This window comes from Oreochromis niloticus, linkage group LG10, assembly GCF_001858045.2.
Source record: "Oreochromis niloticus isolate F11D_XX linkage group LG10, O_niloticus_UMD_NMBU, whole genome shotgun sequence".
Lineage (NCBI taxonomy): Eukaryota > Metazoa > Chordata > Actinopteri > Cichliformes > Cichlidae > Oreochromis > Oreochromis niloticus.
In genome coordinates, this window is record NC_031975.2 from 26,307,139 (window position 1) to 26,324,819 (window position 17,681).

General features: G+C 40.1%; 1 protein-coding gene across 3 annotated transcripts in view; it reads left to right on the forward strand.

Moving 5' to 3' along the window:
• The window catches only part of myo7ab (myosin VIIAb), a 53,137-nt gene that overhangs the window by 1,049 nt on the left and 34,407 nt on the right, over positions 1–17,681 (forward strand). For 2 of the 3 annotated variants that reach the window (XM_019363838.2, XM_025910793.1), the window contains exons 2-14: positions 679–781; positions 7,596–7,664; positions 10,171–10,284; positions 11,221–11,373; positions 12,061–12,245; positions 12,465–12,586; positions 12,695–12,837; positions 14,957–15,070; positions 15,835–15,988; positions 16,082–16,158; positions 16,299–16,418; positions 17,154–17,296; positions 17,389–17,599. In XM_019363838.2, the coding sequence (XP_019219383.1) occupies positions 7,647–7,664; positions 10,171–10,284; positions 11,221–11,373; positions 12,061–12,245; positions 12,465–12,586; positions 12,695–12,837; positions 14,957–15,070; positions 15,835–15,988; positions 16,082–16,158; positions 16,299–16,418; positions 17,154–17,296; positions 17,389–17,599 (1,554 nt within the window). In that variant the 5' untranslated portion in view covers positions 679–781; positions 7,596–7,646. Of the gene's footprint in view, positions 1–327; positions 782–7,595; positions 7,665–10,170; positions 10,285–11,220; positions 11,374–12,060; positions 12,246–12,464; positions 12,587–12,694; positions 12,838–14,956; positions 15,071–15,834; positions 15,989–16,081; positions 16,159–16,298; positions 16,419–17,153; positions 17,297–17,388; positions 17,600–17,681 lie in introns of those variants that run through there. The other variant, XM_025910792.1, reaches the window with a different exon arrangement.

Sequence of the window (17,681 nt, forward strand, 5' to 3'; positions counted from 1 at the left end):
GAGACCAAATGGACTTAAAGTGTAGATATCCTGAGTTGGGGGGATTTAACAGCTGTTTCAGAGCTCAATAATTTAATTTTTATGCAAAATCAAGATGGGATACGTGAGGAAAACACCAAGAAGTTGCAAAGTCGAACCAGCGAGTCTGCCTGTGATCCAAGAAAGCAAACATATCTAACACTATTATATGAAAAATGGGGGTTTTTTGTTAGCAAACCAAAGGGTTGGGCCTTTACAGCTTCATTGTAAAGAGTTTAAATAGCTTTAGATTTAGGTCAGTTTAAATATGAATTGAGAAGCCCAGCGGCAGACAGGTGACCTCTCTAGGGTGTACCGTACCTGTCACCCTATAACCCAACAGTTGGTTGGATTGGGCCATGCTTGAATGCATTACCACATAAATCATTTGTGCACATATACAACACACAAGGGCCTTCTCAGAGATTATGGTCTTTAGAGAACTATATGATTGCAGTTTGTCAAATTGGCGCCAATGTACACCATTTAATCAATTTTATTGGCCCACCATATGTTTGACATATAAAAGTTAGATCCTAGAAAGAAGTAGGGATACAGTTGTGGTATTAAAAGAGTAAAAAGTACCTTTAGATGTTGCTGACATGCCCCGTTTGAGTATTTTTATTGACTTTTGAGGTTCTCCTATGTTGTGTTTTGCAGACACTGAAGCACTTGACCTCATGGAAGCAAGTCTCCTGAACTCTCTTGATCGATGATGAACGTTGCGCGCCCCTGTGCGCCGGCGCCTGTGAATCCCTGCCATGTGAGTCGCACCGGACGCATGTGCTGTACAAACACTTGTTCGAATAGTATTAGAGGCCACACACAGAGATTAGCTGCCAGGGACTTAAAGATTTCTCTCAGCCGTTACATGAAAATCTCAGAGCAGAGTGACTCTGGGTCTCGTAAGAAGAGGTTGAAGAAATAGTTGTTAGGCAGAAAAACAGCAGGAAAGTTAATATGTTTTGTGTAATTTCTATTAGTAAACTTTTTTAGATTTTGGCAAGTGAAAAAAGAGAAAAAATTAACAATAAACTTTCAGTTGCCCAGTGAGAGCTGATTATAAGACTAAGACACAAACAACACCTGGGAGGTGCTTAATTATTCAATCAAGATCTGTCAGCTTTTTGTGGCCTATCAGCCAGTTTATAGCCTCATTAACCATGAAGCTAATGTTGGTTTTCTATTCAGTCCCCTGATTTCATGCAGATTAGAATATCTCAACATTGCCATTGAATTTTTAAGCGGTTTTCTCTGGAGCCACAAACATGAGCTTCGTGTTTGTAGTTTTAGTTAAATATCTTAGCATCTATTACCAAGGCTGTGGGAAGGTGGCGTGCCGCAGTACTCCCTTCACAAAAGGCAGACATCACAGCACCGTCAAATCCCCCCAAATGTAGACAATAAAACTTATTTTTTTTAAAACACATCTTTATTGGGGCAAGAGTCCAAAACTCCAGACTGCAGCTGAGGGAAACTCACTGGCAGATAAAAATTTCAAACAGTCAGTGTTACAGAACAAGAACACAAGCAGTTGAAGGTTTAATTATACAAAAGGGAAGATGGGAAACATCAGGGGAACACAGCTGAAAGTAATCATGGAAGACAAGTCGAGGGACTATCAAAAAAAAAACCCTCAAGAACAAACTCAGCAGAAAATGTATAATAATAAACAAAAGAATAGATAAGGGTGTTTAAAAATTTTTATACACTGATTTATAAAATCATGGTTTCAATCTAACACGATGCATGATAGACACACCTTTTCCCAATGATTGTTATATGCTATGCAAGTTCGGCTTTTGGGCTGGTAAAATCTATCAACAATGAGGGTGTTTTATGTTTTGTTATTTTCTTAAGAGACTTTGTAGTTTCAAGACTGGCCTACTTTTTAATGGTTTCATGATCAATTTTCTCACCTGTTTATGAGCCTAATGTTTGCATCCTGTCATCATATATTGGGCACGATTCATGTCATATTGTGCCTCAGCTATGTGGAACAGTTCCGTTAAGATTTGGCTCTTTATTCTTGTCTGCTGTGTGCAGCGAGGGGTCCGGTAGTTGCGAGAGTGGCTAAGATGTACCATGATGTATGGATTAAGGACAACAGGAGGAGGCCGAGCTGAAGGTAGCAGAGTTGAAGGTGTTGAGATTTAAATTGGGAGTGGACAGTTCAACTGATTACATCAGAAGGACAGCTCAGGTTGAACAGTTTGCAGACAAAGTTAGGGAAGGACTGCTGAGATGGTTTGGACATGTACAGAGTTGGGAGAGTGGATATGTCGCACAAAGGATGTTGAAGATTTATGGATGTAGTGAAGGAGGACATGCAGAGGGTTTGTGTGAGGCAGGGGTGAGGTGGAGGCAGATGATCTGCTGTGGTGACCCCCACAGGGAGCAGCTGAAAGAAGAAGACTTTAGTGATAAGGATTTAAGTGGTGTTGTACAATTTCTTGTACTCTTGTGAGCAAAATCTGTTGAACTACTAAAGTATTTCTTATACCTGGCTGTCCTCTAAGCTCCACAGCACTTTTATCTTCTCTTTTATTTCTCCCTATAAATGATTTAGGTTCTACTTTAGGAACTTTTTGTACTTATTTTTTCGCTCCTATTTTCAGTATTACCCCAATATATCAGTATTATGTCTTGCTCATAAATATGTTCAGGTTCTGGTGAATTGAGACAACTCTTGCGCTGTTTCTGCACAGAAATTCAAAGTCAGGCAGTTTGTTTATATGGTGTTGCTTATCCTTTGCTGCTATCTGAATAAATGGGGATTACCTCCAACAGATCACATTGTCACACTCCTGACAATGTGACAAGATCAGGGATCACACTCCTCAGCCTCCCTGGGAAAGTCTATGCCAGGGTGCTGGAAAGGAGAGTTCGTCCGTTAGTCGAACCTCGGATACAGGAGGAACAATGCGGTTTTCGTCCTGGTCGCGGAACACTGGACCAGCTCTTTATCCTCTCAAGGATACTTGAGGGTGCATGGGAGTTTGCCCAACCAGTCTACATGTGTTTTGTGGACTTGGAGAAGGCATTCGACCGTGTCCCTCGGGGTGTCCTGTGGGAGGTGTTGCGGGAGTATGTGGTGTCTGGCCCATTGCTACGGGCCATTCGATCCCTATACAACCGTTGTAAGAGTTTGGTTCGCATTGCCGGCAATAAGTCGGATTCGTTTCCGGTGGGTGATGGGCTCCGCCAGGGCTGCCCTTTATCACCGATTCTGTTCATAATTTTTATGGACAGGATTTCTAGGCGCAGCCAAGTGGCGGAGGGCTTTCACTTCGGTGGCCTCAGAATCTCATCTCTGCTTTTTGCGGATGATGTGGTTCTGTTGGCTTCATCGGGTGAGGGCCTCCAGCTCGCACTGGAACGGTTCGCAGCCGAGTGTGAAGCAGCGGGAATGAGGATCAGCACCTCCAAATCTGAGGCCATGGTTCTCAGCCGGAAAAGGGTGGAGTGCCCACTCCGGGTCGGGGATGAGTTCCTGCCCCAAGTGGAGGAGTTTAAGTATCTCGGGGTCTTGTTCGCGAGTGATGGGAGAAGGGAGCCGGAGATCGACAGACGGATTGGTGCTGCGGCTGCAGTGATGCGGACGCTGCACCGGTCCGTCGTGGTGAAGAGGGAGCTGAGTGTAAAAGCGAAGCTCTCAATTTACCGGTCGATCTACGTCCCTACCCTCACCTATGGCCACGAGCTGTGGGTAGTGACCGAAAGAACGAGATCGCGGATACAAGCGGCAGAAATGAGCTTCCTCCGAAGGGTGGCTGGCCTCTCCCTTAGAGATAGGGTGAGAAGTTCGGCCATCCGGGAGGGGCTCAGAGTAGAGCCGCTGCTCCTCCACATCGAAAGGAGCCAGTTGAGGTGGTTCGGGCATCTGACAAGGATGCCCCCTGGGCGCCTCCTGGGTGAGGTGTTCCGGGCATGTCCCACCGGGAGGAGGCCCCGGGGCAGACCCAGGACGCGCTGGAGAGATTATATCTCTCGGCTGGCCTGGGAACGCCTTGGTGTTCCCCCGGATGAGCTGGAGGAGGTGGCTGGGGAGAGGGAGGTCTGGGCTTCTCTGCTTAGGCTGCTGCCCCCGCGACCCGATCTCGGATAAAGCGGATGAGGATGGATGGATGGATGGAGATCACATTGTGTCACAGCATCCTCTTCATAAGCAGCTCAATGCAAAAGCGTGTCAGTTACATAGGTTACTGTGATAATGGTTTGGATCTTTTATTATATTATTATTACTTTTTTTTATTAAACAAGGCAGTGTTAGTAAGCAGGCAAGAAATGTTGAATTATAAATCGCTTTTTACACCCAGGAATTGCAAAGTGCATTAAACAATCTAAAGCAGCATTTTGAAAAGAAAACAGGGAATAAAAGTTCACAAAATTTGATGTAGAAGACTTTTGGAGTAAAGTTACAATAGAACACAGAAAATTAAATTGGTGGTTAATATTTGTGCAAGAATTGAAAACCTGAAAAGTAAATTTCATAAAAGCAGGACTGCTGCAAACACTTGCTTAAATTGTCAGAGTAAACAGGGCTAAACTAAAAATTAAAACTGAGTGAGGAAAATATTTTAGCAAACTGGAATATTGGTAAAAAAAAAAAAAATAAACACTGTGTGTACTTACAAAATTAAAATAACATAAAAATACACAGGAAATTTATTTGGTTTCTTTCTTTTTTTGTCAACATATGTCAACAGAAATCAGCCTGTTAATGCTTTAAGTGGTGTATAAGTAGCTTTAAATGTTGTATAGCTTCACGTATTTCACAGGAAAGGAAACAAATTAATCTGGGAGTAATTTAAGTACTCCTTAATTTTAAGGTAATTTTGCAGTAAAACAAACAATTTCTTCATCTTATGTTGTAAATACACTGCACTTTTCAGGACAGTTGAATAATAGAACATCCATCATGCACACTGACATAATGAATACTAAATAAAGATGTAAAAAATTCAAATGGGGAAATAGTGTTTGTTCTTCTGCAAAAATAACATTAAATTGCATGTGCATTACTTAAAACAACTTAAAACAACAACTAGTAAGTTCCTTTTTCCTGTAAAAACTTCACTCAGGTCCCCTTTATTCTAGTTTGCCTACTTTTCAGGAGATATAGTCGCATGTAACTTCAAATAAAATGTCTTGATGCATTCTCAATCATCCAGGAAAGTAAATCTCCAAAAGTTGAATCTGTTCATCTGGACGTAGCGTTTTGTGGGAGAAACGTTTCGTCACTCATCCAAGTGACTTCTTCAGTCTGAGACTGAAGAAGTCACTTGGATGAGTGACGAAACGTTTCTCCCACAAAACGCTACGTCCAGATGAACAGATTCAACTTTTGGAGATTCAAATAAAATGCATTGAAATTCGTCTGATTACAGTGGGATTACACCCTTAAAGTGGGACCAATTTTTATAATGGAAAGTTTATAATGGAGTCACCTTCTCCATAGTTTGCCCAAATGTACCTTTGCATTACTTTTATTCTGTTAAATTATACTTATACATTTACTAAGTCCTGTTCCTGTTTTTTATTGCATTTTTTCTCTTTCACTCTTAAAAAAGAGAAAAAAGGTGTTTGAATAAGTACTTATAATTAAAATAAAATAAAAATAAAAACTAGTGGAAAAATGTGAGGCCACGATGACTCCAGTCCACATTGTGAAGTCAGGTGGAGAGCTAAGTGTCTGTGTTTGGGACGGTTGCCAGATTGGCACCCTGTGGTTCTGGATTAGAAGCTCTGTCTTGTCCTAAAATGAACATATTGTGACTGGTAATTAACTGCACGCTGTATATCATCCACTCTATTGCCCTTCAAAAGCTTCACTTCACCAGATGAAGCTTATTTTTTATATGCATATAATCCGACTTTAATACAGTTTTCTTTGATTTGCAGTCTAAATAAATGTTAATAGATTTATTAGTATTTAATAGATTTAGCCCCTCCCCCGTGACATGGTTTATCTGCACATCATCACTCATATCCTGGGTCGTTGGGTTTCTTTTCTGGCCACACAGGCTATTTATATTACTAACGTGTTTGTTTTTCCTCAGAATGAATTAGCAGAGAAGCAGTCATCTTAGTTTTATTTCCATTCGCTCATTCATCTTGCCTTTAATAATTAATTCAAACCAATCTATTTGTTTTATAACAGCTCCAAACCTCGCCCTGTTTAATTAGCTTGTGTCACTCAAACTCTAAACTCTAGTAGTTTTTCTGTGTGTGCTATAGTCAGTACATGCTTCAGAATACAAATCTTTAAAGACTAACAATTCCTCTTCTATAGTTCCTGAGACAAAAAGGCCACTATAAACATGTATCCTACTATATGTAACAGCCACATCACCTTTAATATAAATGAGTCCAAAAACAGTACGACAGCCTAATGTGGGAGGAAAAAAATGATTCAGCAGTCATAGCTGCAACAACTATGCCTCGTACTTAAGCGATGGGATTAGCCCCAGGAATCCCAGTAAGCCTTTAACAGCCCCTATCAGACCCTTTAAACTCTGCACCCGCCCCCTGTTTCCTTCACCGGTTGAACCACAGGACTGTGTGTCTCTGCTCTGAAAGGACTGATGGTGGTCAGGAATGAAAATCAGACTTTTTATTCACCTCCTCATATTAGATCTCGGACCTCTTATGGCTCCTAAAACCCATCACCAACTATAGCACATCTCTGATCTACTTTATTTAAGTGTGCAATATGAAATGTGTCTGGTGTACACAGTCTCTGCAACTTTTATAGTGATTTTATGGCACATAGCTCTACCACAAATGCAGTCCATTGCCCTTTGAGATCAGTGGAGCTTTTTGAAGTTATAGAGTGACATGTTTTCATTAGGAATGGGTGGAGGCTCAAACAGAGCTAAAAGAGAGTCTAAAATTCAACATGAATCTAAATTAATGATAATACTGATAATACTGCTCTGTATTGGTGGGAGTTAGCCAAAAATGTTCACCATAACAGCTTTGTAGGTGCTAAGAGGCCTAATGTTTGTGTCAGGACAGCTTAGATTTGCTCCTAAATGCTCCAAAACTAAATGAACGCAGTCATAACTTCAATCCTACGCACCTGTAAAAATACTGTAGATGGTTTGTAATAAATAGAGGTTGATGATGGCAGCACAGACTGACAACAATATTAACTTAGATATCTTTTGTGTACATTGCTAATGCTGACATACTCTCGTGTTGGCAAAATCATCCGTGTTTCAGCTCATTTCAGACTGTGAGAAGCAGCCAATCAAAAGAAAGCTGGCTCAAAATAAGAGGAAGTGCCTATTTTGAGTAGAGTTAATAGTATAGAGGTGGAAAAAAGCATAGTATATCATATTAAATTAAAAATAGATGTTTTTTCTTGGTCTCAACCCCACGTGGTAAAGAACATGAAAAACCTGTGTATCCTGTTTCTTTCCCCTCATCTGTTCTCTCATCTCGTCAACCATTATCCAAAGAAACCTGTTGAACAGTCTTTGTTTTGGTGACTTTCCCTCAAACTGTGTGTATAAAAATGTGTAATTCATACATATAAGTTAATGTAATGTCTGTGACTGGTTTCATTTTAGAGCCCTCATATGGTGACTTCTGATGACCTGGAATCAACACGAGGCTGAACCATGGTCATTCTGCAACAGGTGGGTCCTGTACCAAATGGTTCTGTTTGTTCTTTAGCAGTTTCTGAATGTCTACAGAACCCTCGTCTGTAGACATTCACTTCCAACCTCTTTGTCCTGTCTGTGTATTAAAACTAAGTTCTTAAGTTCGTTTGTGTACAAACGTTCTGTGGGAATTATGGATGGACATTAATGGAAAAAGTCAGGTGATATTTTTTTCCTTTGCTGATATTTATTATTTTTAAACTTAGGTGGAGTTTTTCTTGGTGTCCATGTTGTACTGGGACCTGGTTAGACGTTGACATCAGCAGTTTATTAGTTGTAGCAGAGAGGCACAGATTTTACTTTGAAGGAAACGAGTCTCAGTTTCTGGTTTGCATCACACTTTTTGCAGTTTCCCTACCTTTCTGCAAGTATTTGCACCCAAGTTGATATCACAAAAATATATTGGAGAACAATGCAATTACAAGGAACTTTTCAATGCATTACTCGCCAAAAGATTTTTACGTAGCGACCAGTGGACCAGTGTTTTTGCCAGTGGAGGAAAAAAATTGCATGAATCCATAAGTCAAAAGTTTGGGTTACTATCTCAAAATTTTGAGAAAATAATTTGAAATTTCAAGTTATTTCATATCAGAAGCTTTGATTGTCTGAGGTCTAAGTCTTCATAGATGCTGACTCTACTGTAACATTATTTTTTAGAGAAAGGCTAAACAGACTAGTGTTTTTTATTTTTTTGTGTGTCAGTTAGAATATTTATTTTATTTTTTTTTGTTTAATTGCAGAGACTCAGGAGAAGTTATTTTTGCCGGGGGTTAGAGTTGAGGTTAGGGTGATCAAGCTTCAGTGCATTTGTATTATGATGGTTTCTTTTTGATTTTCCACTGAGGTACAGAGCTTTCCCTAATGATTTAAGCCTTAAATCCATAACCACAAACTTGATACACGGTATTCTGTATTTAATTATTAAAGAAGGGAAAATTAAAATCAATTTTGTAAGGGCTCAGAAGTCAGTAGGTGAAGATCTGAGCACAGCAGCACTTTTTTACTGTCTGTCTGAAGGATCATTTGGGATTTATCGAAGGAGGGCGGAAGGTTATTGAACTCGTTCATTTTCTTCTTCCATATTGTTATTATGAGATGCCATAATCTTTACATCAACCTTGCCAGTGCCTCTGTTCATAAAAGATCGACTTAAAATCCAGATTGTGGCTCTACTACTTTCACACAAAAAGCATAGTTTAGGTCTCTTTAGCATCAACTCATGCAAGTAGGTCAGTTTAACCTGACATTTCAGTGTCTTATGGGAATGTTTGTTTGTTATGGTGGGCCAGCCAGCAGGTTTAATGATTTTAAATTAAATTAAAATGTAAAAAGAAACAACCGAAAATCAAATTGTGAGAAAGAATGACTTATTCAGCGTGAGCTCCACAGTCCTGACACACTAAATATAGCAAAAGCTGGGCAGTTACCTCATATCAGGCCATCAATAGTTTCCCTTTCAATAACTAGATGCCAGTGCCTTTCCCCCCGAGAGTCCTACAGGGCACGACTCAGACACTCCTGCACCGTTTCAATCTCAGCTCAGAGCCACGGCTATGAATCTCATTCGAGTGGGAGACATCTGGATGTTGTTAAATGGAAGCAAAAATAGCATCTTTAAGGTCACAGTCTAGACTGTGGGGATGAACACTGAGCATCGTGCTGCAGTGTTATGATGAGGTTTGTACCAGCTCCCCTTCTGATTTACATCTAAATGACACCTCGTGTTTTTCATTCATTGGCAAAACACAAAATGACCTCTGTGCTGACACGTCTAAGATGATAAATGCAGTTTTTTAGGGTCGACTGTGTTCATCTCCAGGGGGCTTGCTTTTCATAGTATGTCTAATGGCACAGTCAGTGCCATGATTGGTTGACTGTTTTGTAGATTTTTAATACCTCCTGTAGCAACCTGCTCAGGCATGGTTTTTGCTAAATGTTGGTTCCACCTCAGGAAAATTAAGCCTTATTTGTTGTTACATAGGGTTATCTAAGTCTCAGTGTTACATCATGGCCTTTCTGGTGGATGTGGTCAAGTTTAAATCCTTTTTTCAGGCTAAATCCTCAAAAATGTAACTAGTTGGCAGCTGAAAAGCTGGGTAACTGGGTATGTGGTGCAGCTGATATTTCCTGGTTATCCAACATGTATATTCAAATAGTTGAATGCAGACAAGGAGACCGTAACAAATGTCATGTACAGCTAAAGCACATGCAGCTCATCAGGTTTTGCAGCTGTTATGGGGAAAACCTGATGTTTTCTGCTCAAATTTCAAAATAACCTCTAGGAATAAAAAGAGTTAAAGTATAAGTATGAGATAAGAAATTATACGATTACAAACAGTTGACATCTTTGGTTACAGATTTGTTTTAACAAGTGCTCTGAACTTTCCCAGGGAGATACAAAACATTCAGCTTCAGTTTGCTCTGATATTATGATGTTATTCTATTACTTCCTGCAGTCTTTAACTAAAGTTTTGTAATCCAGGGGGACTATGTGTGGCTGGATCTTAAAAGGGGCCGGGAGTTTGACGTCCCCGTGGGAGCCGTGGTCAAACTGTGCGACTCTGGACAGATCCAGGTTCTGGATGATGAAGGCCGGGTAAGTCTGCAGAAAAGCAGGAAGGACCTGAAAGCAGGACTCCAAGGTAGACTATGTAAACATGAAATACTAGAATTTAAGTTTTTCAGATATGAAAACAAAGGAGACTGTGTAGATATACACACACAGAGTATAATCAGGGAGGACTTGATGAAAGGATACGACAAAAACCAGAGTACACAAGTAATAAGAACTAAAGGCCAAAAACAGAGGAAAAAAATTTGAAATTTATAAACTAAGAGCTCTAAACGCCCAAGCTTAGATTCTAAATAAATCAACAATACTTAACAATAGACCTGAATTCAGAGTCCAAAACTCAGACTGTGTTTTACTGTTGCACACTTGCATTGTATTAGACCATTAAACCTAATCTGCGTCCAATAATTTGTAATGCTTTTCATGGTCATGGGTCTTAAATGGTTTTAACTTAGTATTTTGAGCCTTTGATTCTTAGTTCCAGCTTCTGTTTGTATCAGAGTTCATGTTTTATTCCTGTGCTATGTTCAGTGTTTCTATTTATTTTGTGTTTTACTTAATCTCGCATGCATTATCTCTAGTTTTAGTTTCTGTCATTTACCTTAATTGTGTTCAGTTGTGTTTAGTTCCCCTCCTGTTTCCACTTACCTTCTTGTGTCATGTGTATTTTTAGCCTCAGTTTGCCTGTGTTCTTTGTTACGTCGTACTGCGTTCTGATCTCTTGTTTTTAGTGTGTTCCCGATATGGTTTCCTTTGGCTTTTGAACTTCATTTTGCCTGTTTTTGTTTGTTTGTGTTTTTTTGGGGGGGGGGGATCAAATCAGCATACAGATTTTTTTTTTGTCCTTTTAAAATGACACAAAACTGCCAATTAATTGTTTCCGTCAAAGAAGGACGAGTCAGTGGGACTTCATGTGGCCTTTGTTCCTCTGATCGATTTCCTCTTTCCTCACCAATGCAGGAGCACTGGATTTCCCCTCAAAATGCCACCAACATCAAACCCATGCACCCGACCTCCATACATGGGGTGGAGGATATGATCCGTCTGGGTGACCTCAATGAAGCTGGCATCCTCCGTAACCTGCTAATCCGCTATAATGAATGCGTCATCTACGTAAGTTTCCCTTTGTGGCACCAACGCAGCTGCATTTACGATCGCCTGAGGTGCAATTAGTTTCTGTAACTTCCAGGCCTTTTACTCACGTGTTCAGCAAAGCAGTAACCACTGGCTTTGGCCCAGTTAAGGTCTTATTCAGGTTAATCTGTTTACTTGCACCTTAAGCGCCCAGCAACAGCAGCATTTACTCGTTGCTATAAATAAAGCCGAACGTCCCTTCCTTGCTGTTTGACTGGAGGTTCACTGATAGAAACAGGCATTTGTACTTGTAGTATAAAGAACAGCTTTATGACTTGATTAGCCTTCATCAGGGTCATCAGGCGTTACTGTACACAGCATAAATGTTTGAGTAGAAAAAAAATCTTAATAGGAAAAATTTTAAACAGCCACTCATATACATTCAGTAAACCAATCCACTCAATTGTGTGATTACACAGGAAAAAAATGTAATTGAAAAAATGTAAAACACCCAATCGTAGAAATGCTAGTAAGTCAAAGTGAAGACCACTAAATAGGAATAATACAGTGACATTATTTTTATAATCATCTCATATATTTTGGAGAGCATAAAATTTTGTGTTTTATACCATGTTAGTAGTGTTTGATTCACATATTTTGTCCCTGAGTGTTTGATCGATCTCATGTTTAAAACATCGACTGTCGTCTGTCTTTGGGTTTCTGCAGACGTATACAGGCTCAATACTGGTAGCAGTCAACCCTTACCAGCTGCTGCCCATCTACACTCCAGACCAGATCCGCCTCTACACCAATAAGAAGATCGGCGAGATGCCGCCACACATATTCGCCATCGCGGACAACTGTTACTTCAACATGCAGCGGAACAACAAGGACCAGTGCTGCATCATCAGGTTTGTGTGCACGATCATTTCATAAGAACTCAAAGTGATGGACGTGCACCATTTCTAAACAGGAAAAACTCTACAGTTAATCTGCAAGCCTCTGTTGGTTAAAAAGGAGGCTGGTCATAGTTAGTATCCTTTGTGTGCTGCTGCTGTTTGAATAGTTTTTTTGTAATGAAATCATCATGTTTATTGCATGACTGTGTCACTGTTTTCTTTATGAGGCAGCGGTGAGTCTGGAGCTGGGAAGACTGAGAGCACAAAGCTGATTCTGCAGTTCCTCGCTGCCATCAGCGGGCAGCACTCCTGGATAGAGCAGCAAGTCCTAGAAGCCACGCCTATCCTCGAAGGTAAGCATTAAACTCCAAAAAAGATCACCTTCAGTCCACGAATGGACAGTGAACATGGAAGAAAGTGTCATGGGTCACCTTCATCGTCTGGTTTGTCAATTTCTTCAGCTTTCGGCAATGCCAAGACAATTCGAAATGACAACTCCAGTCGCTTTGGGAAGTACATAGATATCCACTTCAACAAGCGAGGGGCCATCGAAGGAGCCAAAATAGAGCAGTACCTGCTGGAGAAGTCCCGTGTGTGTCGACAGGTGAGAAACCAGATCCAGATTAAATATGTTAAATCTTTCACAACTTCAACCACAATTAGTCAACATTTGTAGACAGATGGATGGTAAGCAATGAGCTAGACCTGAGAATGCAGTTTGGGATGGGCCTGAGTGAAGATCGATGGCTGACAGATCCCCTGGTAGAGGTTATCTGACAGCGAGTCTAGGAGTTGTGATCTCCCTTCTGAACCTTAGATAAATACAGTTTAATACTTTTTACAAAATCAAAAGTCTGACATCAATGACAGACATACAGTCTCAAGTTTACATGATGACTGTTTTTACTACTAAAATAAATGACACAAAAACCAAATAATAAACAAATAAAGAAGATATTGTGAGCATATTTGCAATAAATATTGAAGAATTAAATTATTAATTTTTCTAAAACTGCAAGACATTGGATGGTGATTTTGTCTGTTTGGGTTTGTGATCATGTTTCATTTATTTAAATTCAGTTTTATTTATATAGCTCCAAAGCACAGCAACCGTTGCCTAAGTTGTTGTAAGGTAGTAAGGTAAAGACCCAACGATTATAGAAAGAAAACACAAACAATCAGACAACCCCTGATTGTTGGTGACAGTGGGAAGTAGTGCTGGGCGATATGACGATATATATCGTGTGGACGATAGAAAAGTGTCTATCGTGCCATTTGTCTTCTATCGTTTCTATCGTTTCTAACCCGAATTTTACAAATTATTACATAAAATATATCATTAACCCTTTACAACCGGTCGGAGCAGGCAAACTCCGTTTTGCCTAACTATTTTTAAATCCCTGTAGAACTGTAACCACGTAAGGTAGCGCAATAATGGTTTTTTTGCATATGAAACCGTAGGAGTTGTACTTACATCTTATTCCATTAGCTTGCCCTAGGTCACGGTTTTCTTCCACATATAGCTTTGCAAAAAATTGCATAAAAAGCACTTCCAGCAACAAAAACATAATATTCCAGACTTGCAGCAACAAAAACACAATATTCCAGAAACAGGCTTTGCCAGCCGATCAGCTGTTCATAACACTTCCTACTTTGGAATATAAGTCAGCGGGAACTATCTTATGTCCGCCATTACCTGTCCGAAACCGGAAGTGACGTCATTTTCGCGGAAAATGTAGTTTTTTAAGCTTCAAAGTCTATGTTGGTATTTTTAAAAGTCATGTTTGACTTTATGCTTTTCTGTATCGTTTCTGGGATGCTTAGAAGTCAAATTGCACTGTTGTAAATAGTTTATTTTGATGCACATGCTGTGTTTTTGCAAATTTGCATTTATTTATTTTCATTTTTCCTGTAGTATATAAAAATTAGTGTATCTCAAAAATAAAACTATGAAGACACTCAAAATAAATAAATGTAAAGATAAGCTCTGGCGGACTTGGTTCTATGGTAGGTCTTAAAGGGTTAAATAGCCTGTGGCAAATATATTAGTGTTGTCTTCTCACTATACATACTCTTAACTTTATGCAAGAGAAAATATAGTATAAAAAAATGATATTTTTCGCAAAGAAACTCCGTCTTGTGTTTTTGTGACATGGTGCTGCTTTACGTGCACCCGGATTTGCGACATGCTTTACAGTAACTCAAAACAAAGACTGCACCCTCTCCACTCGCTGTTTAAAGACTGCATACTTTCCAGATGACCACAGGTCAGGTGGTATATCGTGATATAAAATAATTCATATCGTGATAAATATTTTTTCCATATCGCCCAGCACTAGTGGGAAGAAAAAACTCCCTTTTAACAGGAGGGAGTCTCACCTGTCTTAATGTTTTACTAGTTTGTCATTTATTATTTGTTTATACAGCAGCTGCCTCCACTTTGGTGCTCACAGGAGTTGTTATATTTAATAAACAATCAAACTCTTCACAGCTGAATCAAAGTGTGTAATTATTTATTTATCATTAATTAAACAGGGGCAGTTGAACTATTCAGTCTCCCTGCATATGTAGGCATATTACATACAAAAAAAATAAATACTGGTCCAAGATGAATAATATATACTCTTTATGATACCTAAACAGTATCACGTAGATGCTGCTTACATGTGCATAGCATATTGTATGTCGGACATACAGGGTTTGCTTCTTTCTTGCTCCTGCAGGCTCCAGATGAGAGAAACTACCATATTTTCTACTGCATGTTGAAGGGCATGGCTCCCGAAATGAAGTCAAAGCTGGGCCTGGGCCTCGCCACAGACTACTCCTACCTCACCATGGTGAGTCTCGCCAGTTAGTTACTAACTTTTAGTGATAAACAGGTAGTGTAGAATAAATTATTCCATAGACTGCATGTAAGAAATGGATGTACCCATCATACAGCCCGAGTTTAGCACTTTGGACATCACTGTGTTGTTTGTTTATAACAGGGTGGACTACTGCAGTGCTCTGCTATCTGCTCTGTTAAAAATGCTTTAAATTAACGTCAATATATTTCAAACCTCTACAGTCTGAGTGTTTACTAGGCCCAGAAGGAGAGAGCACACTGGTGCCTTTCAGCTTACATGTTGCTTTTAAAATCATTTCTCTTGTCTTTAAAGCTCTTTATGTTCTTGCTCCAGTATGTAGTGCACCCTCTCCACTCCTCCACAACCAAAGGATTAACAAAGTGTTATTTTAGTGAAAGAAAAAATTACCAATCATAATAAAGTATGTCTCAATTAATGCACGAGGTTACAATAAAAACAGTGAGTGGAAAAAGACTATGCCCTTGTGTCCTGATGGTGAAATGAAGCTAAAGTACAGAAACGTAAGTGGTGCAGTAAATGTTGTGCACAAAGCTTCAGGGATCAGAAGTAATATAATAATAATGTAAAGTTAATTTACCTTTTCCGATAAAGAGCAGCACGTAGCTGCTTCCCAGAGCATTTCAGTCGGAGCTGTCAGGTGAAACCCATTAAGCCACATTTCAGTTACCTGGAGCCGCTGGCCTGGTTCTGCTCATAAACAGCAGACCTGAACTTGGATTTCTTTTAAATCACAGGGTAGCTGCACAAAGTGTGACGGTCGTGACGACCTGAGTGATTATTCCAGCATCCTGTCAGCCATGAAGGTTCTCATGTTCACCGAGACGGAAACCTGGGAGATTTCCAAGCTTCTGGCTGCCATCCTGCATATGGGAAACCTGCGATTCGAGGGTGTGTGAATACACAAATCTGAAGCATCAATCAGAGAATTTACAAACTTTACAAACCTGTGAAGAAAACGATGTTCTGTCTTGCTTCCCTCAGCTCGTACCTATGATAATCTGGACGCCTGTGTGGTTGTGAGATCTCCTGACCTGGTGACTGCTGCGTCGCTTATGGAGGTCTGTAATCGTTCTCACACACATGATTGACACGCAACCATTTTACTGTTCTTCCTTAGAAAAGAGTGGCTTTAAATCTCTTTCAAATTGATATCTGGCAGTTTTTTGGTGATGCTTTTGTTGGTCGTTGTGAACCGCAGGTGGAGCCTAAAGACGTGATGGTGTGTTTGACGACACGAACCCTTATCACACGTGGTGAAAGTGTTGTCACCCCTCTAAGTGTGGAGCAAGGCTTGGATGTCAGGGATGCCTTTGTTAAGGTACTGATCTTGTCCTGTTTTAGAGGTAATACACGTAAGCACCGAGTCTTTCACTGATCATGTTGTGATTGTCCTCCAGAGTTGTCTTAGAGCTTCCTCTATGAGGCTGTCTTTCTGCAGATGCACTCTAAAGCTATAGCTGGTAACAGTCCTTGACTTACTCCCAGTAGATCTGCTGTGAGCTAAAGAGCCAATTAAGCCATTACCTGCAAGTTGGCGAGCTCGTTCATGTACAACTTTGCAAGACTCACTTATTCTGCAGAGCAGGCATGAATTTAAGACCCTAGATATTATTACAAGGCATGGACATTTATTGTCACTGTCATGAAGGTTTTATGGAGCGAAAAGCAACAATATTTTCATAAAAGCGGATTATTAGCTAATCCTAACTAGCTTGGTTAGGAAAGCCTGCACAGGTGCAATGCACGCACAGACCTGGATGGTGCTGTCTTAAAATGTGTCACTCCACTTACCGCCCTATACTGGTGGATGGGACACTGCTGGTTATTTCTACACCTTTGATGGTAACTGTGTAACATTTTCCCATGCCTAATAATTATTAAGTATTTATGTTGAAGTGAAATCTGGGAAAGGGTCTGTGGGAAAATATTTTTGGGACTCTCCAAACCTTAATGATGTTGCCATACAACGAAGACAATGATGGAGATGAAGAAGCACACTTAGGAGGCAGTGAGCGAGTCTGCGTCAGCAAAGTTCATGAATTCTGTCATCCAGGGGATCTACGGGAGGTTGTTTGTCTGGATAGTGGATAAGATTAATGCTGCCATATACCGACCTCCTTCCTGCGAGAGTAACATCATCCGAAGATCCATCGGTTTGCTGGACATCTTTGGCTTTGAGAACTTTATCGTCAACAGGTGAGAAGTTGTGTAAAAGAGTGTTTTTGTAGATCACTTATGCTACTTTATTAGTTTAATGCTGTCTTCTTCTTCTTCTTTTTTCACTGTAGTTTTGAGCAGCTGTGCATCAACTTCGCCAACGAGAACCTGCAGCAGTTCTTTGTCCGCCACGTCTTTAAACTGGAGCAGGAGGAGTACAACCTGGAGGACATCAGCTGGCAGCACATCGAGTTCACAGACAATCAGGATGCATTGGACATGATCGCCAACAAACCCATGAACATCATCTCCCTCATAGATGAAGAGAGCAAGTTCCCCAAGGTGCGATAGATATTTAGTAGATATCTGTAAAGATAAGTCTTACTGAATTTGGCTTTGATTGATGTGTGGTTCTTTATCTTTT